General features: G+C 39.0%; 1 protein-coding gene and 2 long non-coding RNA genes across 5 annotated transcripts in view; 2 read left to right on the plus strand and 1 right to left on the minus strand.

The window, feature by feature from the left end:
• Positions 1-2,481: 2,481 nt before the first annotated feature.
• LOC146671307 (uncharacterized) lies at positions 2,482-6,583 on the minus strand. The gene is made up of 4 exons (XR_014911595.1): positions 6,466-6,583; positions 6,287-6,368; positions 3,514-3,828; positions 2,482-3,437 (listed from the first exon to the last, which is right to left on the minus strand). It is a non-coding gene; the product is annotated as an uncharacterized LOC146671307 (long non-coding RNA).
• An 8,433-nt stretch (positions 6,584-15,016) lies between these two features.
• LOC146671308 (uncharacterized) lies at positions 15,017-18,715 on the plus strand. 2 transcript variants are annotated; one of them, XR_014911433.1, is made up of 5 exons: positions 15,017-15,308; positions 15,851-15,916; positions 16,267-16,422; positions 16,875-16,967; positions 17,265-18,715. It is a non-coding gene; the product is annotated as an uncharacterized LOC146671308 (long non-coding RNA). The 2 variants fall into 2 exon arrangements; XR_014911432.1 differs by having other exon boundaries at positions 15,039-15,152.
• Positions 18,716-21,423: 2,708 nt separating this feature from the next.
• mgat5b (alpha-1,6-mannosylglycoprotein 6-beta-N-acetylglucosaminyltransferase B) overlaps positions 21,424-27,075 on the plus strand; it is a 75,770-nt gene continuing 70,118 nt past the window's right edge. The window contains exons 1-2 of one of the 2 annotated variants that reach the window (XM_085403510.1): positions 21,424-21,827; positions 22,903-23,015. In XM_085403510.1, coding sequence (XP_085259636.1) covers positions 21,760-21,827; positions 22,903-23,015 — 181 coding nt within the window. In that variant the 5' untranslated portion in view covers positions 21,424-21,759. Of the gene's footprint in view, positions 21,828-22,861; positions 23,016-27,075 lie in introns of those variants that run through there. The other variant, XM_085403511.1, reaches the window with a different exon arrangement.

Below are 27,075 nucleotides of genomic sequence, written 5' to 3' on the forward strand. Positions count from 1 at the left end.
TTTTAGATCGATACAAGTGCAGGATCGATACTGTGTTTCGATCTTCTAAGTTCAGTCTGTAACCCACTAAATTGTGTTAAATATATTATATTTGGGAAATGAAAAAAGCCACAAACATACACGTTGAACACTCTTGTGTGATGACTGTGATGTCTATTTTATTTATAGCTTTTAGCACATTTAAACAACACAAGATGACCCAAAGTACTTTAGAGACGTGAAACTTCCAGCCAATGAAAAGCTAAGGATGTTTATCAATAGGGGGTGGTTCACCTCCACTGCACTGAAAGGGAACTAATTTCAAAAAGAGGTCAACCTCCCATCAAACAGCTCCACCGTTAGTGTTATTTTATGTGATAAAGTTTAAATTGCACTGCTGTCGATTGTTTTCAGCAAAGTGCAAGAAAGTGAAAATAAAAGATCAAGCGTCGACAGGTTCGAGAAAATACAGTTTAGAGTACCCTATACAAAGCCATAATCCTTGTACTGTGTACAGCCTGACTCTTAAACTACACCTGACTTTGTATAAGTAAATGTAACTGATCCTCTTACAAATAATGCCCAGACTTGTATGAGCTTCACCTTTGTTTGCTCAAATACTGCTCCTTGAATTTAAGAGCTTTTCAAGCATATGTAATTGCTGGGCTTTCAGAAGGCTTCACTCATCTGCAGCAAAGGATGAAAAGGAACGAATTAGAGAAATAGCAATATACTTCTCTCATGACTTGAGTGCCTTTGCATCACCATGGAAACTGAGTTCTACCTGATAGTGAGACAATCAAATTAATCTTCTTGTGTTTTGCAAACCCAAAGAGTAATCTCACAGTTTCTAAAGGTCTGCTGGAGCTGACCGTAAGCACTGCTGCTAAAAGCAAATTTGTTTCACTGGCTTTTTCCTCCCTTTCATTCTGCAAGCAGCTGTGATCCGATATTATGCTGCCCACCACATGAGTTTGCAGACAACAGGGTGCAAAGAACGTGCACATGAATGGTGGTTACTTCATTGAGTAGTTGGAGATGTCCAGCATGTCGCCTGCAGTTTTTTAATCTAACAATTTACTGTGACTGCTGCTCTCAGAAAGAGAAAAGATAGTCACTGAAAACCACTCTGTGGATGCCTGACAGTGACTTGAACCTGCAGCGGTAGGAACGGTTTGGTTTATAGCAGCAGCAACTTATATACTGCTACTAAAAATAGTATAGTAAGTTATTGCTGTTACTATGTTAAATTACTGTGACTAAAAAGTGCTTTAAATGCTTGATCTATCTATCTATCTATCGCTTGATGATCATCATTCATGACTTTGTGGATTGCGGCGTGTTGCAAACACACACCTACACATGACATTTATAATTTTCTGTGTATCTGGACATTCAGCCTAAATGCCAGCAAGCTTCCCCTGACTGAGAACATACATTTGCATATAAATGTTCCTGATAATAACAGCGGGTAAATATAAAGCATTAACATTAAATAAAAAATTAAAACTTTTTTAAGTGAACAACACATTGTTCTTTGTACCTCTATTATAAAAACAAACACACACACGCACACAAAAACAACATCATTTGTGTGATTTTCGTGAGGTGAAGCCTGAACACCCCTCTGAAAGAGCAGTTTTAAGTTTTTTCCCACACACCAGCACCTAACTGGTTCACGAGAAGTGCATAAGGCAGTTTACATGCTTCAAGTTTGTTTGACACTAATCTGCGTTCATCAGAATTGTTGTTGGGTTTTTTTTCCATGAAACCATTCCCTTTGACTCCGGCTCTTCCCTAAGCTACTCTCCCTCTGCCTCTGTGAGCCTTCCACAAAATCAGTCTGTAGATTAAAGAACACACAGCGCTGCTGCATGCTGATCCACAGCTGTGTTTGCATTTCCCAAAGTGTGCCATTGAAAAATTAGATGTAAATGAAAGCTATAGATTGTATTCACTGAGTACCTGATCAGACACACGCACGTGTTCACACACTCGCACTTATTGAAAAGTTCTACTGCCTGCTTTGCTGTCTCATTGATCTTAAGTAAGCCTTTTATCTCTTGCCTGTGTTCTCCCCTCTGAAACTAATCTGTGCTGCGTGTCTGCTCAGCATCAGCTCTTATTATTTTGACATATCTGCCCTGGGATTGAGAGTTTTTGTGAAGCATATTTACTTTTTTTTATTATTTACGTAACTTCTCAGAATGTAACATTCCTCACTGACTGCTGATATTATGTTAATGGCTTTTTGTTATTTGTTGAGACTCATCCGATTCCAGTGGAAACTCCTGCTCTTGTGCTAAAAGTCGAAGGAAGAAAAGAAATTAAGATAAAAAGCTTGAAAACAGAATGCTCTTTCTGTCTTTTCCCACCAAGCAGAGAAACCCGTAAGACAAAACAAACCTCTCGCATGCAGTCACACGATAGCAGAGCAAACACGTGCGTCGCAGCAGCAGATGTACACCCACAGTCGGAGTGTACGGTATGTCAAGTCAAATATGCTAATGCACCAGGGGGGGTGTTTAGTTGCTTTATTCTCAAAAGGTTTACACATTGTTCATCACATTTACAGCATTTCACGTTTTTTTAAGCGTAGTATAATAAAAAGGTTAAAAAAGTTCCAACCCTATATACAAGTCCCCCTAAATCCAGTGTCCAAGCAAGACTCAACATCATCCACTGCACATTAGCTTAGAGTACATATCACTACACATTTACTGTGAGCTGAATGTAATATGGAAATAAAAAATGATAACATAACATTATGACTTTTAACAGACAAGCAAATAATTCTATGCAGTATTTGAGTAAATGTGACTGTGGCGGTGTGACATACAAACCTTCCTTTTCACAGTCAGCATCAAACTGCCAGTAAAACAAGAGTGAAAATGAAGCTGGATTTTCTGCAATGTGGAGATTTTTCTGCCTGTGAATTCACCTGTTCATGTTTTCTGGAATAATTAGATACTTGTGATAAAAGTTATTCAGTCTGCTCCTGCCGAATGCTCAAGTGTACTGTGCCTCTGCTTCACATGACAAGGGAAAGAAAATGCTGTGCTGCCATCAAGTGGGGAGTTTTCAGCAATCAGTGCTGTGATTTTTTAAATGAAGACATTCAGCACTTCATTAGTCCAGATTTAAGCTAAACGGTGATTTTACAATCCTTCTCTCAAGATAAAGATTTGCTAAGAATTTCAAAAATTCTCTTTTTGAGCTTCCGGGGCACGACCACCTGCAACTTATAGCTGTTCACATTAAAAATGAGTCATATAAAATTCTGAAATGGACACTTTTGTTCCATTAACAATACATAATAAGATTCACTATGATGATTCCCACCATTATATACATCGACTGCACCAAATTTCCTGACCCTGAATTTGCTTTGTGAGATCCAGGAGTTTCCGGTTGACCGAGAGTCGTGGAGATGTCCTCTGGAGAACTTGTGGAAGACTCTGTAAAGACAAAAGGCTCTTAGAATGAATAAAAAGAAATCACAAATTTGTTACCACCTATTTAAAGTGAGCTCACCTTGGACTGTAACAGTAGAGTTATTTTCTCGTGTTCCCACTTTGGAGCGTAGCTTGCACATGTATGATCCCTGATCAGCTGGGCTTACGTTGATGAGTTTCAGGACGAGTGAAGTCCCATTTATTACTTCACATCTGTTCTCAAGCACAGTGTTTCCATAATCATATTGACACATAGATTGATTTTTACTAGGAAATAACCAGGACAAGTGCTTAATACTTGATGAATCTAAGTTGGTTTCACATGTCAGTGTCACATTTTGTCCAAGCTGTGCTGTGATGTTGGGCAAAGTCTTCAACTCTATTTTCTGGTTGGCTGAAATACCAAAGAGAGAGAGAGGACATAGTGTTATCAGTTGTTCAAGTTACATACTTGAACGTTTTTAGTCATGTTTTAGCCAGTGTGTGAATGTGTGTGTGAATGGGTGGATGACTGGATATGTAAAGCGCTTTGGGGTCCTTAGGGACTAGCGCTATATAAATACAGGCCATTTACCATTTACCATGTTTTAGCTCAATATGCTAACAGGAGCAATGTTTTAATTAGTTAATAATTGTCATCCTTAAAAGAGTGCTTATTTATAATGAAAATATTTACTAGAAATAGTCTTCAGTGGGAATTCACTGTCTGGATTAGAGTTTAATTGGATTTCAGGAAAATGTATCGAAGTATTGCCTGGAAACAAGATTTAGGATTGTGACTTTGTAAATGCTAAATTTAAGCCACTTTCTTGTTTTAAGTTTGTACCAGGATAGCTAAGACCAGCAGGCTGTTAGCTTAGCTTAGCACAGATAAGGAACAGATACCTCTTTATTACATGTCCCTGTTAAAAGTAATAAAAACTATAAACTATAAAATAAGCAGCTGAAGGAATAGAGTTGTTGAATGGCTACTAAACACAACTGGATTTTCCTCGTTTTGATGCTAAGTTAATAAATCAGCTGCTGACTCTGAGTGCACAGGATGACAGAATGTGGGTTTTTTTCTGGTAATTTTAGTTTTATTTACTTTGTTCTTTTGATTTTTGTTATTAATAGTTTTTAATTGTCTTTTAGCTGTTCCAAATACTGATTTTTGGTGATTTGTCATTCAGTAATTCTTTTTCTTTTCAGACACAGACTCTCCAAACATTTCCTTTGTGTATTAACTTATTTACTTGCGCTCATGTACTGCTAACAGGGACGTTGCTGAGTGCCCTCTGATGGACAAACATCAACACTCATAACATGGCTGAAGGGTGTTTCTCTCGTCTCATTCTCATTTTTTAAAATTTGAATTTATTAATTGTTAGTCGATAATGTGAAACAGATAATATCCACCCACTAAAAACTGTAAAAATAAATAAATAAAATGTCATGCTCTCGTTTTTGATTTTTTATCATTAAGCTGAGTTTTCATATTATTTATATTTTACATTATTTTGAATTGCTAATCTTGGAGTTATTTATATCTGGTTTCTTGTGTTTTTCTTGCATTTCAGTTTATAAGTCTAGTCTGCCCCTGGGTCTTCTCTGCTTGAGGTTTCTTATCTTTGTGTGTAATTCCCCTGGTATTTTCTGTTTTACTTTGTGCATTTGTGTATCTTACTTTTAATTTCACTTATGTTTTGTCTTTATGACTATATTGTGTCTAGTTTTCTTCCAGCTGTGTCCCCTTCCCCTGATTAGCCCTCATTGTGTTTAAATAGTCGTCTCTCTTCAGCCCTTGTCAGAGCATCAGCGTATCCATCCTTGCTTGATGTTTGTTTTGGCTCATTCTGGATTTCTGTTCTGGACTCCTGACAACCTGAATAGAGTTTTTCTTTGAATCCTGCATTCGAATCTTGTTCATCTGAAACCTAACATATTCATTATTGTCACTAAAAGGCACGATAGAGACTTTATGTTGATATTAGATCACAAAAATGTACTCGGCTGATGTCCCAGAGACACAATTTTACACTTAGTTTATTTATTTATTTATTTATTTTTTGTTGTAATTGCAGAATATTACCATGTGTCAGACTAGCTTTGTTTAACTGTGTTTTATCGACATCAAGCTAAGCTTAGCTAACTACTGTCAGTTCTTGAGGCTCTGCAGAAAAGTTGCATTCACTTATACTTCCAAGGATGCTACACATAATGTTACGATCCAGATTTTACAGGACATCGTAAAAACTGTCAGCCGTCAAGTTAGTTGCTAATCTGCAGATGATGCTCTTCTTCTCCCAGACATGGTTATCAAAATGCCTCCATATGCCAGGAAAGTATTTTCCGCAATATCAACAGCATGAATGGGATTAGGTTGATCACACCTTTGATAAATACCGTCCTCAGTTATTGGGTCATTTTTATTGTATTCACTGGCAAGAAGACCAGTTTGGTATAGTTTACCAGAAATACAGGAAACTGACTTAGAGACAAATATTATGGAGTAAAGTTTACTACCTCAGTTGGAGGTGGAAGGCTTTTATACTGTCTTTATACTGTTTCATGCATAATGGACCTTCCATGACCTTCCAAGCTATATAGTTTATGTCTTCCCTGTTTCCAACTATATCCATAATCACATACTGTGTATGCTACCATTGTATATAGTGTATTATCTTACTTTTTTTCATTGATTGTACTTAATTGTATTTTTGTATTTCCTTCATATATCTGTACTTGAGCTGAGGTGACGCAAAAATTTCCCCGTTGTGGGATCAATAAAGTCTTATCTTATCTTAAAAAAAAAAAAGTTCCCGTGAGGACTTCTTTTTAAGCACTGTTCAAAACTCAAAACAAAGACTTACCTTCTGCTGCAGCTAGCCAGAAAATAGAAACCAAGGCAGTAACATGTCTCCATTCAGTAAATAAGAAAGCCATCATTTTAACCTGCATGAAAATCAATGTTTTTTACATGAGAGGAATCAGATAAAAGCCAAGCACAGAGAGCTACTACATGGGCTAAAACAAGTCTATCTATACGTACCACCCTGCTGTCTTTGATCCACTGTAGATGTCTGTGGCGTTTAGTTTGACTCTGTTTTATGGTGTCAGAGCACACGGGCAGAATGAAGGAACACACAGTGCCTCATTCTCTGCTGTTAAGACACTTCAGCTTAGGGTATCATATTTACTCAGCAACATGAACAGACATGCCCTGCTCCAACAAACTGAGTTTTCTCTTCTTAAGAAAACAACATAGGGGAACAAATTTAATACTAACTCTTACAGTTAGTTTATTTAGTTTTCAGTCATCTTTTTTGAACTGGTTGGCTTTACCCTTCTTTTGTGATTCATTGATTGATTGATTGATAATATATCAAATCCCCACCTAATTGAGCAAATGCAGGAGTGCTTATGTGTTTATGTGTCCAACCATCCATCCATACATCCATCCATCCATCCATTTGCTCTCACTTATGCTTATCAGCTTCCCAGCTACCATGGGGCAAAAGGCGGGGGACAGGTCACTCTGGACAGCTCACCAGCTGGACGCAGAGCTATATCATGTTTTCCCCTAAACGTATCATTGGCTAATGGTATTTTCTTAAACTCACGTGTTTACTCGCCTTATAACTTTAATTATTAATGTTTGAAGGATATGTCAGAGGCAAAAGAAAATAAGCACAGGTATTACAATAAAAACAGTGAACCTTTTAAAAGCAGTCGAATCGCAGACTTGTAAACATCCAGTCTCACAACATCGTGTCTATCAATGCTTCATCGAGGAAGTTGTGATACTTGAAGGAAATATTTCCTACTTTTTTTTAGTTTTTAGTTATTTTACTTTATTTCAATTTACTTAACTAAATGCTGTTTCACCTCTGGTTTTAGTTTCAGTTAATAATCTTGGTGATTACAAATAATTACGTTTAGGATGTACATGTATGTCACCAAGCATCAGACAAAAGAAACTCATATTTTCACAAGGTCTGATCTATCCAGAGACCTGATCTTGAATGATTGTTAATAACTTCTATCCTTTAGAAATGGAAATGACAGAGAAGACTATATGTGGCGTAACTATGTACACCACATATAGCGACTGGTGAACTGGACAGAGCAAAAGACAGTACAGTCAACACACCTTACTTTTTTTCTTCATAGCAGGAGACACTGTTTTGTTACAATCATGTGATTTAATTTAAGTTTGAAGGATTTTGTAATGTCTGTATCGCTATGACCCATTTAAATGTAAACCGTTATTCTCTGGAAGAAGAGTGAAGAAATGTGCCGGAAAACAAATGCATTTCAGGCGATTTTCACCACAGCGCTGACAAAGACTCATCATGTCTTTTTTCCTCAACATGTGGCAAGTGTCTTTGTTTTATTTTGAGATCAGGGTTTGTATTTGTCTAAATCCTTTTGAGCTTTCATAACTTGAGCTGGAATCTTGGCCACGAGATTCTAGTGTCAGCCATCATGGATGAGATGAGCAAAGTGCTATATTAATACATTCCATCTATTTAAATTAAGGACACGCATACATTTTTTTTAATGAAGTGAAAACGAATGTTTTAAAAGTTCAGTAAACAGAACACTTTGAGACAGGAAAGCAAACATGAGGGGAAGTTTCAGCCTTGAGCATATTCATTAATAACACCTATAAACTAGGTTTTTTTTGTATAGTTTCTGTGGATGAAGGTGCATTTAACCCAAACCAAAGGCCTTCATATTGGGAATTGAGAGCAGGATGAAGATGGGAGTTTGAGATTTTGGATTTGTTGTGATTTTAAAGGGACCACAGAGTCAAGGCACAGAGACAACACAGAACCGTAGCGTGCCCTTCCACATTGTGCTCTGGAGGGTCAGAGGTCAAGCCAAGCCCAGTGACTTGCGAGAGACTTTATGTTCCTGTATGCGATGATACACCTGACACTGGGCGGGAGAACAGTAACAGAGAAAAAGATGGCATGATGATCAGAGACAGCGAGGTCAATATAGTGCAGGTCGGAAGGGGCTATATCCTTCCAGTGTGTGATCTTTGGGGTCTTAAACATGGTGACCAATGCTAAAGCAGTCTAAGAGTGACATTTCTGCAGCAAAGGGTAGTTGTGAGAGTCAGTATAGATGTGAAATATAAAATTCACAAGGAGTGTGGAGGGCGTCAGACATACAAAGGTAAGCATCTCAGACAGCTTGGAGATGAAGACAGCTGGGGCTTTTGGGGGTGTTGCAGCAGAACGTCTTGCAGCTGCACAGACCCAGACAATGTAAAAGTGAGCTGACAGCAGAGACTCTGGAGTTATAATATAGAAAGGTTTTATTTTAATGGTTGTCATGCCAGTAAAGGAAGAACACTGGAAGCTAGTTAGCAAGCTAACCTGCTTACTAGAGCCTAACAAAGACAGGCTGTAGAAGGTGATGCAGAGTATCCAAAGGACTCACTTTTCATTTTTTCCACTTTGTTTCATGTTATAATAAAAAGGGTTAAGTTAAATATCATTTATCAGGCTTTTTTTTAATTTAATACCAACCAAGTAGCAGCCTGTCTGATATTGTAATACCTTTACTCACTGATTCACAGCTACTTAATGAGCACTGGCATGTTTCAGCTCGCACTCACACCAAGGCAAAACGTATCCTCACCTGAATGAGTTTACCGATGTACTTAGAAAATCTAACTGAAAATTATAGCAAAGGCCTTAAAATTCCCTCTAATCATGGCAGCATACACCAAACATCCATAAACCAAAAGAGGAGAACAGTCAGTAACATGCATTATGCAATGGAGTTAATAGCAAATGCCAAAGAAGCAGCTTTTGTTGCAGATGCAGTGAACATGTTTGAGCAGAGAGAAGGAATTTTGGCTTTAAAGTTGTTTTTTGCCGAATCATGCCTTCATACAGTAAAGCACCATGCACCCAGTATTTTCGTCTCAATGTTTTTGACACCAAACTCAAGTGATGGCAAAAGAAAAACCACTGTTCAGAAAGTTCAGACCTGTTTGACTTGGGATTTTCCTCATGTTACAGTTTGAGACATGCTGTATCCTGAGGGCCAACTCCCCAACATAACTGCATTTATAAGTCAATCCCTCTCTGGAGTTGACAGTGATAGTGATCTGTAAATATCACTTTACTGCATGAATGCAGATGACCTATAGTCTCAGCACCTTTATGTATAAAGCACACCTATGCCCAGAATCAGTTCATGAAATATGAATGAAATAAATATGTTTGAAGTGTGTAAAATCTGGCCAGTAATCACATCAAAATCCTCGGAAACTGAAACTAAGGTTTTCCAAAGTGCTCATGTATATGTTGTATGTAAGAAAACTATGAAAGCTGAGTGTAGCTCTTGAAGTAGCTGTAGCAAAACTCTGATGTGGGAGGAGTTCATGGAACAAGACTTTTAGCCAACCTTGGAGGGATTCTGGCTAACCGCCCGGTGACTCACAAGGGGAAATTGGTGCTTGACTCCCATCGTGTAATGTGGGAATATGGCACTGCTCACTTTAAGATATAGTAAGGCGTTCGGTCCCACTGACACACTGGACGGGAGGGGGTGTATTTGTTTGTATTTGTGTGTTTATAGCATGCCTGTGTTTTGTCATCCTGCTTCCTATTTTCACACACAGCATTGCTCCATTTCAAGCACCAACACCTGTCTGATCCCACACATTCCCTAATATTTTGCCTTCTGCCTGTCTGGGAACTGCTTTATCATTTATCACACTGTCAATCTGCAGGGCCTGCAAAACCCCTATACAGGAAGTCTGCCTCAGCTCTCTCATAAAAAATGTCCTAATCCCCAATCCTTTGGGTTTTACCCAATAGGTATGTGGTGGTCAGCTGGAGCCAATGTGGGTGAGGGGACTTGCCCAGTACTACCTACCTGGATGTTGTCCAGGTGTTTTTCCTGCTAATCTTGATAAGAAGAAACTGGAATGGTCTTCCAAGTCAAATTTGATTAGTCCCGCTTCTTGATCATGGGACTTGTTAACATGGCTTTGGTTGCCTGGACAGCAGGCTCCAAGGAACCTAGAAAATCATCCTGATCAGGAGGTGCTGGGCCCGAACAGAGATAAAATATCTAATAATATGGTCTGTACTCCTTGAAACTGCGACAAAGTTAAACATTTTAAGATACTAAATATGCAGTGGGTCTGGTAGACCCACTGCATATTAAGAGAGCTAATTAAGCATTCACATCTATGGTCAGTTTACAATCACTAATTAACCTGATGTGTTTGGAGGACATGTCTGGAGTAGCTGGAGTGAATCCATGCAGACACAGGAAGATTATGCAAACTCCAAAAAAGGTAAGGGACTGGATCTGAAACCAGGGCTGTAAAGATAACACAAAACGAGTTGTGATCAGAAGTATCTAAATTGAGTAATCAATTGAATGATATTGACTGGAATCTGTGAGCTGTATCGGTGCACAGCCAGTGCTGGGAGCCAGAATGCTGGCTGTGTTGTAGCAGATCAATTACTTATTTCGCTCAAAAACATGCAAATCAATTCAAAACTTTTATCTAATTTCTTTTGCTCCAGATTTTTTGTTGATATTCTTTCTCTCTGCATTAAAATGAAACTCCCATAAAAATGAGAGACTGTTCATTTCTTTGCAAGTGAGTGAACTTACAAATTCAGCAGGGGAACAAATAATTATTTCCTCCACTGTGTTTGTTGCATGCATATTTTATTTGCTATGACATACACAGTCATTCAGATCTTAATGGATCTGACTCTTGATGGAACTGTATAAATGACCATTAAGACTGGTGCTTTGCTTGTGCTCAACACTAGTATCAGTGCATCAAGCGCTATGTATCACTTACAATTTTTTATGGGAGTTATGACATTTATGTCTCTGTTGAGCAGGGGATCTATTTGTGAGTAGTAATTTGACCAAACCCCCACTAATGGAAATAAATCACTGGGTGCTAGAAATGAGGATGATAGTTTGGAAAGAAGTAATAAAAAATTTAAATGAAATAATGACTAAAGAAAGTGTCAAAAGACCGTGGCTCTGACATGAACTCAGAATCACTGGCAGTGAAACATGTTGAACACGTTTTCACAAGCCCGTAAGACTCTGTGTTGTTCACTTTCATTCAGATTAGCAATGTGCAGCTATGTATGTGAGCTTTTGAAAATGTGATATATGTGCAGTGTAACTGCTTTTAAAATATACTTTCATAGACCTTAAAAAACTATTTCAACCTATAACTTTATTTGGACATATATCTGTAAGAGCAAACATTTAAACCTTCTTTCAAAAAGTGCAGATAAAGCTGACATACGAAAAGAAATAACGCGTGACATTTCATGACATTTAGATTTTTTTAGGTCTTGTCGTGATTTCGGTGAAAAAACCCACCCAGTCACATTAAAAAGGGAGTATATACCTACATTTTAAAAGCTTGTAGATAGACCTTTCTTAGAATCAAAGGTTCAAATTTACCTCCTTCACTAATGACACCCTGTAACATTCAGGGTCTCTTTTCCAACAACAGTTCAACATGCCGAGTCTCAATAAAAATGATTGGAATAAATAATTCTACCATAAGAAGAATAATCTACAAGTGGTGTAGATATTAGAATGTAGCAAATATATCCTAGAGTGGAGTGTTTGATACGAGAATCAGGTCTGATTGTTTTTAAATAGAACTTATCCTTTCACTTGCAAACTGCAGAGAGTAAACAAGTCTTGAGTAGTCCTAAACATGCCAAAGGAACCATCATGACAGGACAGGCCCCTGCATGGCATGTACAACGGGCAGACAGAAGAGTTGGCTGATATTGAGAAATTATATCAAAACTGAGAGACAGCACTGAGGCACTAATCATGTTAGCACAGGTACGACATCTAAGTATAAGATCCATAGATAATACTATATATGATTACCATTTGGATTTATTCATAACTTGCTTCCAACACCTTTACAAATGGAAATATTTATAAGTTCAGCAAGTCAGAAAATAGCCAACAACGGTGATTATATGGAGACCTATAGGACAATGAAATTGCTTTAAAATTGCTCGCTGAAAGCAGGTAAAACAAAGCAAGATATAAAGCTCCCACTGCGGAAAATGTCTGCCTCTCATTGATCCTTGTCAGGGAGAGTCAAAGTGTTGAAGTGGCCTCAAAAATCTAAAGGCCCTCTTATCCGTGCACTGAGGTTCATGGGGTCTTCTAGGAATGAAGCAATTTTCCAGCAGGGTTTATATATAGTGGTTTCTTATCTCACACTTAACCCGCACCAAAGCAGGTTAGGTCTGCAGCATGAGTTACCATGGTGACACACTCTTTTATGAAGTATACTGCCTCTGTGACCCTGAAAGCCCTGGGTTTAACCTAGTGGCACAACGCTAAGCCCACACACCTTCGTTAAGTATGTGTCGAAACCCATGAATCACGGTAATAATTACTGGATATTTCCACAAGGGCGCTGGATATACGGAGATGTTTTAGTGCTTCGGGTATGTGCGCTGCCTTGAATGAGACTCAGCAAGCAAAGAAAGTTACGTGGGCTGAAGAACTGTGCACTCAGTCCCCTGATTTTCTCCCACACATCTTCCCCTGCTAGACACCAGGAAAAAAAGATGTAATATATTCACTATGACTGACTCTCATGATCACAAATATGAAGCTTAATACATCTGATTTTCTGCCAATACCCTAAAACATTCTGCATTTTCCCCAGGTGCATAGATCCCTATCGAATACTAACTCGGTGTTTGGTATAATACTTTTAAGACTTTGTGTGTGTGTGTGTGTGTGTGTGTGTGTGTGTGTGTGTGTGTGTGTGTGTGTGTGTGTGTGTGTGTGTGTGTGTGTGTGTGTGTGTGTGTGTGTGTGTGCGCCCTTGGGCATTTGCTTCTGTGAATTTTCAGCAAAGCAGAGCAAGTCCAAACCAAACAGTGGGAGGGTGAGAGAAACAGCAGTGGAAGCAGATTCTCAAGGGACAAGTAAACAGACAGAGAGAAAAGATGGTGAGATTAAGATAAGGTTAGATAGATTGAGAGAGGCTGTATGTGGAGAGTGCGGAGACGGAGGGGTCAGTGAGAAGATGATGGCTTATGACAAGAAGAAAATCAAAAGAAGATATTTATTGTAGCTGATAAAAATCCCAGAAGAAGAAGAAAGCAAATAAAAGAGAGGTAATGAAAAAGAAGATGTGAGATATTTAAGAGGGTCTCTGTGGTTAAAAGAAAGTGGAGCCAAAGATAGTTTAGCACTGATTTATGAGGGAAATCTTTACATCTAAGTAGAAACTTTTTTGCGATTAGGAAAATACAGGTCAATAAATCTTTCTCCAAATGTGCCCCAAAGTTAATATTTCCAAAAACCGTTTGCTTTGTATGAACTACAGTATTTTATTAACCAGTAGTTTCCCTCAGTCTGATTTTCACCATGTCGTTCCCATCCGAAAGCATAAGCATAAAAGAGTCCAGATTCTGGGATTGTGATGTCCCCTTGAGGATTTTTCATGAACGAACACCTGAATTGAACCTGAATTAAGCTGGGAAATCCAATGATTAATACTCAGAGGGCGTCTTCTAAAAAAGGATTAGCATTTGAGAAATTATGTAATATGGTGTGGAACCCTGTAATTAAATGGAATTTCAATGTATTTTGTTTGAAAATAGAATGTAATTATACTAACAGGTAGGTACACTGGAATAAGTGAGTAACAAGTCAGACTTTTACCTGGAAACAAAGAAATAATTCAACTGCAAGTCAGTTTCATTAAGGTGTAAGTAATCTTAAGTAATGCATGACTAATCTGTACATAAATGTAAGTTAATTTATTAGTAATTTAGCAGGAAAACAAGCAACATGTCTGTATCCTACATCATAAGAAGGCTGTACTTTTTAGTATTATTGCTTTGAAAAGTCTCACCTTTTCACATCTTCATCTTTATTTCATTTTCATTATGCTGATGTGAATGGTGGATGTTTTATTATTTAGCTTGCCTTTTATTTTAACAATATAAATGCGATCAGGACTGTTCTCTCCTACCATGTTACAAGACAAAAACAGTACTGTCAAAATTTGCAGGCCTATGTCACCACATAGCTATGTCTATGAAACCAATTTTGTTTCTTTCACAATCATTGTTCAAACATAACTTTCAGACGGAGTGACTCCTTTTCTGTAAAATCCCATGAAGTCAGGCAAGGTTAAACTACTCCAAAAGCGCCAAAACAGCACGATGACAGGACGAAGCTGCTCGTGCTCAGTTGTGAGGACAGTGTTTATCATGTACATATCATGTAATTTGCTTAAATCCCTCCACGAAACAGACTCCCAGAGCTCTGCAGGCCTATCCAAATGTCTTCTTGCACATTCAAGTCCTCTGTTACACTCAAAAAAATGAATGAGGTGGATTGTTCAGTGTATATTAATTATTTATTTTCATTTTACTTAAAATATATGTTTTTGTTAAGTTAACATATGTTTTTCTAATCAAGTCTACGTAATTGTGTCTATTATTCAACGTACATAATACTAATGTGTTACTTGATCGCATAACATTTAAGTTAAGTCAATGAGGATCGATATACCTTGTATATCCACAAGGTGGCAGTAATGCAAAAACAGTTGTAATGAAACCGCGCAGAACAAGAAGGTTTCACGGCTTGTGCCTGCTCATGCGCAAGACTTCAAATTTAACTGAAAAAGGCTGTTTTGGCGCCAAGCTGCTGTTTCTTTGAGAGGTAAGACCACTTTTTTCTTTGACTATGTTGTGTAGTATCTATATGTCCAGCATGGTTATATTTTGCGTTTGTCTTACAAGACATGTTATATCGTTTGCGTGTGCTTGTTTTACATTAGTTTTACTGGGTCCTGGACATGCTTATTTTGTGGACTGTGTAAGAAACATTTTTATTGTTTTTTGTTTTATTAAGGGATTAGCTACAGGGGTTCATGGGGTTATTCTTTCAAGGGGTTATTTTTCCATTTGCTTTCTTGGGATTCCTTTTCTGTAATCCGAGAGTCGGAAATATCGAATAGGATAGCAAGGATAGCATAAAGTGACATTTAAAATCCAAAAAGTCAAGGGCGAAAGCCACTGTGACACCATTGTTCTGCTCTATCAGTAATCTGTATTATGTAAAAATGGTCTGTAAATACAGCATGTTTCCTAGCGGAGTTATACATATCAATGTAGTTATAAATTACAGTTTGTGAAAGTACACACTTAATTTTTTTAATAAAATTATTCAAGACATATGAGTGGACAGACAATGGAGGTCGACAGACCTGGTGATAATTGCTTCTATAGAAAGTTAGCACATGGCAGTGTCAATCTCTTGCTTTTCTTCTGAGTAGTATTTTATTTAGTTGTAATTCAAACAATAATTTGCTTCTTGAAATTAAGGAATTAATTTTTTTTTTTCTTTATAAATCTCAGATCCTGCCTTTACCTGCTCCCTCCTATACTGATGTGGTGTATGTGGTATTGCTGAGCTTGTATGTGGTATGTGAACTGTTATACTTTTAAAAACAAAACTGTTTTATAAGTTAAGTTTTCTTTTGTGACCCATCCCATGCCCCTGTTATTTCGTCTCCACATCTGAACCATGGTAAAGGTTGCAGTTCAAGGGCCTGAGGCATGAAATTCTTTTCAGATCAGCTGTGATCAATATTTTTTGGAACTTGATAAATAACAATAAAAGCTGTAATGGCTCCATTAGCATTTTGTGTAAATGTTTGTGTTAAAATTATAGCTTTAATGAGGTCTTACTACATTAGTTTTAGTTTGTATATGTGTACATATAGTATGTATATTTACAGTACAGTATGTTGTGTTTGTTGACATATTTTCAGGTGGAAGCAGAATATGTGAGGATTACTACTGCTGCACATGTTCCAAGGCTTTTTACACAACTTGACCAATACACTGACCAGCTCATAAAAGTCTTCAAGAAAAAAGGAGGTGTTGCAGGGAAGAAAATTAGACAAACTTTGGCCCCAGCCACACAGGTGCGTTATTCTGTTGGTAGCAAAATATTATGGCTAATAAGATCATTTTCAAATTTAAACAGCTAGTGTATGGTAGCTGCACAGTGCACTTACATTTATATTAAGCAAGACAAAGTTTGGTACTCAAAACGTTGGAAAATTTAAATTACCTAAACATATGTAAAATCTGATCCCTTGATTTAGGTTAAACCAGAAGTGAATGTTTTTATGTTATGTTTTGAATGCAAAAAAGATGATGTATTAGTTTGTCTTTACCTCCATTATGGACATATATAATGTGGTGGAAACCCTGCCCAACAGGTTAACTATTCATGTCCATGTGATGATTAGTTGGTCTTGTGTACATGTCTATCTGTGCAGTGGCTATGTCATTCATTTTGCGTATAATGTGAGTTTCTGTCATCCTAAAGTATATCTGTTTTCTCTTCCTGTATCTCTGCCACTCTCTACAGAAGGAAACCATTGAAAAGGGGAGGGAGTGTGTCCTCAGGGCACTACCTTTTTACCTGAATGAAGACCCAAGCATCCTCTTCAAAGAATAATTGGTTGGTAATTTTAGTTTAGTTTTTTATCTGTATTAAACCAAATTTTGAATAACTAATGTTGTTGCATGTTGTAATGTTGTTGTTGTTGTAATTTGCATGGAACCTGTTTAAATGTTTTGGGAAATCTTCTTGTATACCCAAACTATTTATATTTATCGTTGAATCTGTAGTCTGAAATAGTGGCACACTGGGGTGCATGTTCCTAATATTGTGTTTACGTCATTAAAGGGTAGCTTTGGCCCTTTTTCTTTCTTTTTTTAAAACTGGATGCCATTTTTCTATGTTTTTGTGTCTAAGCTACAGCTGTTCAGAGGGAGCTGGAACAAATTACCCTTGCTATCTTTACCATCGAAAGAGCTGATGCCAGCACTCCTCCAGCCGATGTGGGTATAACCATCTAGTGTGTCCTGCATGACCTGGAAGACCTGGCCTCTGCATGTGCACTCTTAATGGGTGGGATATATGCACTGAATCTCAGTTAACCTCAAGACTGAAAGCTAAGAGACAATCAAAAGTATTGAGATTTAAAGGATTTAATTGAGAGATGATACTGCACCAGAAATGTTGAAGGGTGGTGTGTATATTAGCGTTCAAGGCATATTGTTATGAGGTGGAAATATGTTCATATTCAGTTTGTGTTACATTGTGTGCATTGTAAAGGTAATTGCAATACATACTAAAAATAAGGGTAAGTTAGGAGGTTGATCTGATATCCTCGTGTTGGTGTTGTTCCCAGATCATCATACTAAATGTTGTTCCAGGATCAACATTGCAAGTGACCAATCAGAATGTTGTGACGTCATACTTTTGCGACTTCGGGAAAAACCGGCGTAAAACAAAAAACTGTACTTAAGCTGCGTGAAACCGCCTCTGTCCGCCGATCAACTGACCCTAACCCTAACCGTAACCCTTTAATAAACAGTAAGCAGAATTGATATTGTCCTTGCAACATTGGAATTTCATAAATGCACAAATGGCTTGGAATAGAATAACGTCACAACAATGTGATTGGTCACTTGCAATGTTGAACCTGGAACAACATTTTCATGATGGTCTGGGAACAACACCAACACGAGGATATCAGATCATCCAAATTGGGAATGCAGGATGAATGTATATTTTGTGGACTTTTAAAGACGAACAATTGTTTCCATGTTAAAATGTTTCCATCTGAAGTTTTTTGCCCAAACACTGGTAAAATAAATGTTGACAGTGGCGAGTGTTAAATGGTTACTGCTGTGCTGTTGCAAAAAAACTGAACGCTGACAAGCTGTTTTATTGTTAGACCATAATGTTGGCATGTTTTGTTAAAGTTTTATTTGGGATGGTGATGTAATTTTCTTTGATTGCTAATATCAGTGGACTATTTATTATTATTATTGTTGTTGTTGTTGTTGTTGTTGTTGTTGTTGTTACATAATTTATTTTTTTTTAAATTGTGGCTGTTGAGGTGGACACTTCACTTTGCATTGTTAAAGGAAAGCACTTCATTGGCATTGTGTTACTGGACTGACCCTAAGCAATCATTGCAAATAGCAACTTTGCTATCCATTTTAGACACTAAAAGAAAAAAAACACTCACAGACCTTACTAGCATCACATGTGCATAACTCAAGTGTCATCTTATCAATGTGTTATGTGATCTTCAATGCGTTTTTTTTTTCCTTCTATTTCTGGTAGATACAGACATTTAATTTAAAGTCTTGATGTTGCATCTGTCTACATACTGTTAATTACTAACCCTAATGAGCTGTTGTGTTTTATTTTGGACTGGGTTTACACAAATGCTCACTGAATGTGTTGGCAATAAAAGAAATTTTAAAAAATAAGTTGGATGTACTTAATTCATTTGTGTGGAACCTGTTGACAAAATAGATTTATGTAAAACTAATTAAAGCACAAGGTGGCTGAAAATATAATATTTGAATTAATCTAACTTAAATTTAACATTTTACTGCCACAAATAAGAAATGTGTTGAAGTAACTAATCTAAACTATCTAACCTGAAAATATATCATCTATGTTCATACAACATAACTTGATTTAGTTAGTCTTAAATATGTCTTGTTAATCTTAAGTAGTTTTTTTTAATTAGATGAACTAAAGATTTTTGCTTTAAACTAACATAATTCAATTTCGTGGAACCTGTTGACAAAATAATTTTAATTAAAGTCAACGTTTCATTTTTTTGAGTGTATGTGCCAGAAATGCAAAACAGACCGAGGTTTTAAGCACGGCCTCCCTGTCTGTTATTCTTCTAATATTCTTCTCTGATGCTTTTGTTCCTTTTTCTCCTTGCGCTCATTTTCTCAGCTGGTGTTTTCAGTTGCCTGCTGCACCATGTGGTTCAAACTCAAGACACAATGCTGCTGTTTCTCTTAGAAACCAACACCTCTTAAATAAAGAAATGATTTCTTCTGTTAGCCTCGCTGTGTTTGCCGTTCAACCCCAACATGACACTGCAAAGGTGGGATTATTTATACCTGAATCACAGCTGATGCACAAATCCGTGCTCACTTTGCTCATTTGTGCAGCTGCATCTACATATTGCTTCCAAATAAAAAGATATGAATGACATATGCATAAAACAAACATCATTTTAGCTCTTATAAGCACACAGACACATAATATGCTGTCTGTCATGGGTAACCCTTGCTGGGATTTTGCATTCTGCAGCCAGTCAGAAGAAGGCCTGTCATGCTGTCATTTTACAGTAAGTGAATGTGATCTCACCGGTGATGAATTTTAAATGTCAGCTTGGGCTCGTAATGTCAGCAGAGCCAGCCGAACTGGTCTGCGGGCCAAAAGCCAGCGTAGCAGCAACAGATATAGCCAAGACAAAGCAAAGCAAAAGCAGTTTCTATGGCAACAGAGGAAGCTGTTGTCTGTCATTCATTGGGATGGAGCGCCCCCCCCCCCCCCCCCCCCCCCCCAAATAAATAAATGATAAAGAAATAATAATAAAATAAAGTAATAAACCAAATGGTATAGTAATAATAAATTAAATGGCTCAAGTGTCTAAAGAATGGTGCCAGATTTTATTTGTTTGTTTCCAGAAGCTCACTAGAATTCCTCGTGGTGCCAGATCATAATGTATTAGAAGAACCTTATCTGCTGATATCTGTTTTCCTTGTTTACTTGGTTATTTCCATCTTTAAAAAAATCTTATTGTTATTCATCTGAAAGGGCCAATCCAGCCACTACCTGCTGTAAACTCAGAGTTACTCACTATGGACTGCCCGGTGATGTGTGTTTGGAGTTTAGAATGAAGTCAACCTGTTAGTCTGCAGCATCTTATTTTAAAATGATCCGTGGCCTATAAGTCAAAACGAGGCTCAAAAGAGGACGATGACACTCCTGTTGTTGTATTCTATATTCCGCCCTCTGGGTGTCGCTGCTGATCTGCTGTTTGCCTCGCAAGTGGAGCTGTCCTGGGTGCTGAAACGTCCCCACAAACGGAAACCTGCTGCTGGGGTAGTATGAGTATTTCTGAACACTGACTCCGAGTTGAAATGATTTGTGTTGCAGATTTTCCAGCTTTCATGGACGTTTTCAGCATTCTCAGGCTGAAGTTTTCCCTGTGCTCTGCTGCTGCAGCTTTGGATTCAGTCTATGAGTAAAGAACACTTCTCTATCTGCTCTAAACCAACAACAACTCCAAAGGTCTTTCCAAGTTGCCAGCCTGCACGACGGACACATTATTCTTCTCCATAATGGCCATCGTAAAGGTATTTTATAGAACACAGCAGCTCGTGTTCTTTTCTGAAAGGACACTTCCACCGTGTTTTATTCCCTTACAGCACACCGCGTCTTGTCTTTCCCGAAAGGCCACTCGTCATGGCATTATGCTTTGAAAGAGCACCTAAATATACACTTCAGTGTGTTAGAGTATTTTTTCTCCAAACAGAAGAGCGCCTATACAAAACCTCCAGCTCACCCTTATTACGCCAACAACTCAGAGAACCGCATTACATTTTCTGTACACCAGAGCGTTTCATCATGTTTTCTAGTTTTCCTTCACTTAAAGGACCCTTCTGAGGGCAATCGATTTCAAAGTGCTTGTAGAGGCGCTCCATCCGGATTTATCCACAACTGAGAAAAACATTACAGGACTGTGACGTGTTTTCTCCTTTTTGTTGGGCAATTTAAGCATCAGTCAGGTTCATTTTAATTATTGCAGATTTTTATTTTTATTTGTATTTTATTTATTTATTTATTTATTTGGGGGGGGGGGCGTGGTGATTTGAAAAAATATATTACTATAATATTCACATTTTTAGAAATTATGTGTTTACCTTTATCCGCCCATTCATTTCCAAGAACGGTGTCAACTTTTGTATATCAGGCTGGATCAATAGATGGCGCTATCAGTAACGCATCCCCAGCTAAAGAGCCACTCGTGTAATAGGAACAGAGTCAGTGCTCCATCCACTCAGAGTAATTCAATGAACTCAGCAGTCCTGGGTTATTGCGCTTATGCCGCGTGGATTTTCAGGACAATTAACCAGCACCGGAGCTACGATCATAACTTATTAAAAGAGACTATCACGGCTTACATCGGTCTCGGTTCGCTCCTCAGAAGGACCATCCACCCCGCTGTCTGCACGACTCACCGTCAGGATTTCCGCTGAACTTGTTCCCAGCGAACCGGGAAGGCTGAGAAGTTGCGTTGTCTTGGACGCACTTCCCGTCGTTGTCCAGGACCCCGGCTGAAAGTTATGCCTTTGACGCCGCTCGGCACGCACACTCGCACGATGTTAAACAGAGCCGACGCTTTCTGTGAGTGTGGAAAATGATCGCAGCCAGCAGCGAGCTTTCCATTATGCTGAGGAGATGTCTTCTCACTTTCAAACCGTTCAGGTAAGAACACATTAGTTTGGCTTTTCCACGGCTTAAAGCACTAGCCTGCTGACTTTAGAAACGGTAACGCGAGAGTGCATTTCCTCTCCTTTTTGATTTTTAATATGACTTTATTTTATTATTCTTGCCTCAACGTCGTAAAAAATAAATGGGATTCAAGAGAAATATAGCAAAACCACTGCAAATTGATCGTTTAGTGTTTCCCAGACTGTGACCGATTAGTGTTTCTTGCTTTCCCCCCACAGTAGAGCAAGTTTTAAAAGTTCAGAGCTTGTCGATTAATTGGAGTAAAGAAGCGGCCGCTGTGCCACAATTAAGATTTGCTTATTCAGCTAAAGCTTCTCCACACAAGCAGCTTGGAGAAGCAGTGGAAGCAAAGCCAGCAGACAGAAACTCATTAAAACTTCAGAGTTTGACAACACGGGCTGAACGTAAGCTCGTGAACTAAACAGCCCCGCGTAATTAGCAACCTTGACCCCGCGCAATTATCTCACATGCGGCTCTATCACAGACACTGAGGCTGTAGTTGAGCGGCTGCAGTCAGCTTTCAGCCTTGCCTTAGAAAACAAAAACAAAAGGTGTGTATGATAGAAGTGCAGGACCATCCGACCTGCAGTTCTCAGCACGGCTCCTGGAGCGTTCAGAGGAGCCTGTCTTAAGTCAATCGCTCCAAAGCGTTTGTTTTCTAAGCTTTAGAAATGTCGTGCTTCTCTCCCACATGCAGTCATTTGCCTGTAACAGAATGCTTTTGTTTTGGATTTGTGCTCGCTGAGCGCAGTGTGATGCAGCAAACCCATACATGTCATGGTTAATTTGAAATGACACAAGAGTACACAGTGCCCCCCCCCAAAAAAAAGGTTTTGGCTTGACTGAGACAAAATGAATTTTGAAAAATAGGTCCAAAATGTCATGAAGTATTCCGTGTCCTAAGTTTGAACTGAACTCTGCTGCATTTCCTCTGTGACATTACTCCACCTGTCCTTTGTCTTCTGCTTCTTTCTGTCTCCTGAGCTCTGTCCTTGGCTTTTGGTCTTATGTCACAAATTGCCCTTTTGTCTGTCTCCCTCTCCTGCAGGATCTTTGTGGTGGGGATCGGCTTCTTCAGCCTGTGCTTTCTAATGACTTCTCTTGGGGGCCAGTTCTCGGCCAAGCGACCCGGAGATTCCCCCTTCACCATGCGAGCTGAAGGTAAGCCTGCGGTTATACATCAGTGCCGCTCGGCAGCCTGTGACTTCAGTGGCTGTGCCCTGCACTTGTAATGAACAGGCTGGAAACATGCTGAGAGCTTCATGGGGCTTCCTTGATTACTGCCAGTGAACTGACAGACCTGCTCACTTTGCTCATCAGGAGTGCGTCAGGGGGTACCATCGCCTGGAGAGGCTCCTCTCATCTACACGCCATTTTTTTTTCCTCGTCTGCTTTCACGTCATGACCCTCTTCTGACCCAGAGGGACTCGATTTTAGTTGTAGTCGCAGCTGAAAATTGGCTCATGGTTTTGTCCATCTTTATGCCGGTTATTTTACCCCGCGTGTGGGCAAATAGTGCAGGGCCACACGGTGTGTCGTGCAGAGGAAGTAATCTACAAGTCGGCCAGATCCCGCAAGCTCAGCCAAACAAGAATAAGCAGAGCATTTAAAAGTGAAGTAGAAAATGACTGACGCTATAATCATATTTACTGGTGATTTCAAAGATAGTTTGATCATTGGAGGGCTGGAAGCTGCGTGTTTCAGGGTGACAGCTACAGTTTTCACAAGGTAATTTTAAAATACCAACAAAGGCTTCACTGTCACAGAGATCCCTCAAATGAATTCCACTCCAGAAAGAAATCCGAACTATGCGCAGCCATCCCTCAGAGAAACCGGTTATCTTTCAGGGCACGTCCTCTGTGTTTGTGCTATGTGCCTCTGCATACAAACCACTACAGCACAAGCCATTTGGGAGAGTCATTGTTAGCTTTTTGGACTTTGTGTCTCTCACCTTTTTATCACCGCTTGGCACAATGTTGACACTGTGTGTCATCCTCTGTGACAGAGACCAGCTGGCATTAGAAGAAGCAATGCTCCCTATCCACTGCCACCCATCCAAGGACGCCAGTTGTTACCAGTTTGTGTTAGCAACACACCACACTGATGCCAATTCATTCCTATGTAAAGTAGACAACGGCATGAATTTAATCTCTGCTGAAGAATGCAGTTTGGCTCTGGGTCGGTGAGTAAAGGGCACACCGTTGTGTGGTTTTTGTGCGTGCAAGCTGTAAAGATGTTGCCGACTGAATTAGTACTAGAAACGTCTTGGTTATTAAAACTAATAATTCTCAGACCAGGAAAAAAAATCTGTGTAATTCTGTAGTGTAGATGGGAATGTTGTATCAGGTGTGATCATGGGTGATAATTTTAGGGATAGCACCCGTTTATGAAAGGGTATACAGAGAAGTGGTTCAAGGTGAGGAAGCCAGAAAGGAGGGAGTGTAAGACAGGAGAGCTGTCTGATTAATTAATCGCTCACAGGCTGCAGTCAAGGGAAGCCATGAGGCCTCCGGCTCATTAAACGCTGCTAACCAGGGAGAGCCCAACCATGTAAAGGCTCATTCTCCATGTGCATTTGTGTGTTTATGCACATGTGCCTGCTTGGGAGTGAGGATTAGTGGACCAGGAGTTAGCATAATAAATTAAGTTGGGATGAGTTACTCAGTGGAGCGGCACCTCGAAGGCGATTACTGTAGCTATCGCACCCATCGAGCCTTTGCACGGGATGCTCTGGAGAGCTGCAAGAGCAAAGGCTGGATGCATCGGACCCCACATTGTAGCTCTTTTCAATTTCTTTGTGATCATTTCGTAAAAAGAGTAGAAGCACCGTAACGCCCACAGTACTTTTGTATCGATGAAAATGGCCAGGCTGTGCTGACAGGAACCGCAGCTCTGTTTACTGCTCATCTTGTGAATGACAATAACTGCCTGAAGAGCAAAAGGTGTGGAAAAAAATATGTAATTACTGGGTTGCTACCTTCTGTTTCTCTCCCCTGCCTCTACATTTCTATCATTCTCTTGGCTCTTTTTTTTTTTTTTGTTGTTGTTGTTTTTTGTGGCTCTGCCAGAGACGGAGAAATGTACTGGGATGCAAAGCTCTATCCAGATTTAAAGTGCATGCACTTCCTTCATTACTTCCCTTTGAAAATAGGGGAAACTAATGATGTGGAAAAAGTAAGGGGGGGAAGGGGGTGGTCAGAGGGAGACCATTTCTTCCAGAGTGGGGTGCATGAAAGGCGGAGGCGTTTGATCCTAGATATCTTAAAGGCTCCAGAGGCGTACCGTAGCTTTCTAATAAGCTCTTTGAAGACCACCTTCACAGTGTGTCCTTTTGCCACGGGGGTCTTGATGCAGTTTAGCCATAAAGAGAGAAATGGGCCTAGCGCGGTTTCAGGTTTTTACCCAGTTCAGAGCAAGACGAAATGGTTCGGATGTTAATGTGCTCTTCATTCTTACATGCAAGCTCCATTACCTGAGTTGTTTTTTTTTTTAACTGCTTTTCCTGCATCCTGTGAATTTGAATTTAATGAATATTAATTAATGAGTGAATATTAAACAGTTTTGCAGAAATTGCTCCTAAAAGAATAATAAAGTCATACAAAAGGAAATAAGATAATAATGAATAACAATCAGCTGCTTACAAGCTGCTTTAGCCTCATAAAGTGCTGAGTTACAGCAGGGCAGCAGGTGTGCGGGGAGTGTTGTTCGGCACCTTGTTTACTGCCATCCTTTCACAGACACTGATGGAACTTTTTTATTTCATGGATCAGCGATCTTCACTACGTGATGGATGAAAATGAGCCTTTTCTGACATCGATCATAGCAAAGCAAGGGTGTGGCATCTGCACGTCTAGCAAAGCTGAAAATGCGAGTTTGTTTTTTTTTTATTTTTGAATAAAAAGTTTGATAATGTGCTTGAAATCGAAGCACTGTCCCTCCACCGTGTGTGTATTGGTACTATGAATAAAATAAACCCAAGTTTTCTACTGCTGGAGCTTCACCAGCAATTGAGAAGAAATGGGAAATGATTGTGCAGGTGACTGTCTGGATCTGTGCCTGACAAAGAAGAGGTGTGGATAAAAGATGACTGCTCATCATTCACACTTTCACCTGGTGAAGAGGAAAAAAAAGCAGATTTTTATTTTTTGGCTTGCATTGTGAGGCGGATATGACAATGCAGACACTGATTGCTGTTTGTGAAAGTTTGTGGCTAGATTCAACCGCTAACATGCTTTCTCAGATTGTTATTTACAGCTTTCTGGTGCTGAGCATCTTTTATTTAAAGAATTGTCATCAGGGTGTATTGTGGCTGATTTATTGCATGCTATTTTCCCCCCCTCCCTTGTTTTTTGGTATTACAATAGACAGATTTAGGCGGAGATAATACTCATGCAATGTTTTTGCTGTGAACTATAAAGAAAACTGTTATTTATTCGTTTTAAGTGGTTAAGTTGACTGGACTGTTGAATTTTGTGTGTACATGTTAGCTAATTAATTGTGACCTATAGGGAAATATAAGTACAACACTTTTGATTACAACTTTCTGCAAATTAGTAGCAGTAAAATAATTGCTTCCATTGGAGTGTGGCCACAGAATATATCTGTGCTTGTAAAGTCAAAATAGAGCAAAAAAAGAAGCAATGGATTTCACACAAGCAATATGCTCTTACACCATACTGGGTCCTATGCTAGATGAAATTATTATGGTAGACTGGTTGATTTCAATGGCTTTTTTTGGGTGGAGAGGATACTGATCAAGTATTGTCACTTACGTGAGCTGCAAACTGGGTCAGGAAGTTCACTTTCTATTCTTGTTGTATCCCTTTGCTTCCATGTATTTTTGTGTCTGTGCAAAAACAGGAAATATGTTCATGCAGAATAGTAGGCAGTGAAAGCATGAAAGAGGATAAAAGTACTACTCTTCCTTCTTGGAAAATAAGTGGAGACGCTGTGCAGGCACACAGTATGTTTCTTAGTAAACTGAGCTTTAGAAATGTACGTTTCAGAAAGTGAATTTGGGAAATTCAAGTGTAATTGATTTTGTTTTTAATAGTAGGTCCATCTCGTCCAGGGGTGGGTGATTAATTTTCTCAAGTGGCCACTTGGGAAAATTAGTCATCCACTCCTAAAGTAGCAAAGTCCCAGTTCTTAAGGTCCCAGCTCACTAGCATCATATGAGAAACCAAAACTGTTACCTTCCGCAACAGTCCCAGTTGTGAGC

Source organism: Rhamphochromis longiceps, linkage group LG4, assembly GCF_057381845.1.
Source record: "Rhamphochromis longiceps isolate RC_006_pf linkage group LG4, R_longiceps_female_GT1.1, whole genome shotgun sequence".
Classification (NCBI taxonomy): domain Eukaryota; kingdom Metazoa; phylum Chordata; class Actinopteri; order Cichliformes; family Cichlidae; genus Rhamphochromis; species Rhamphochromis longiceps.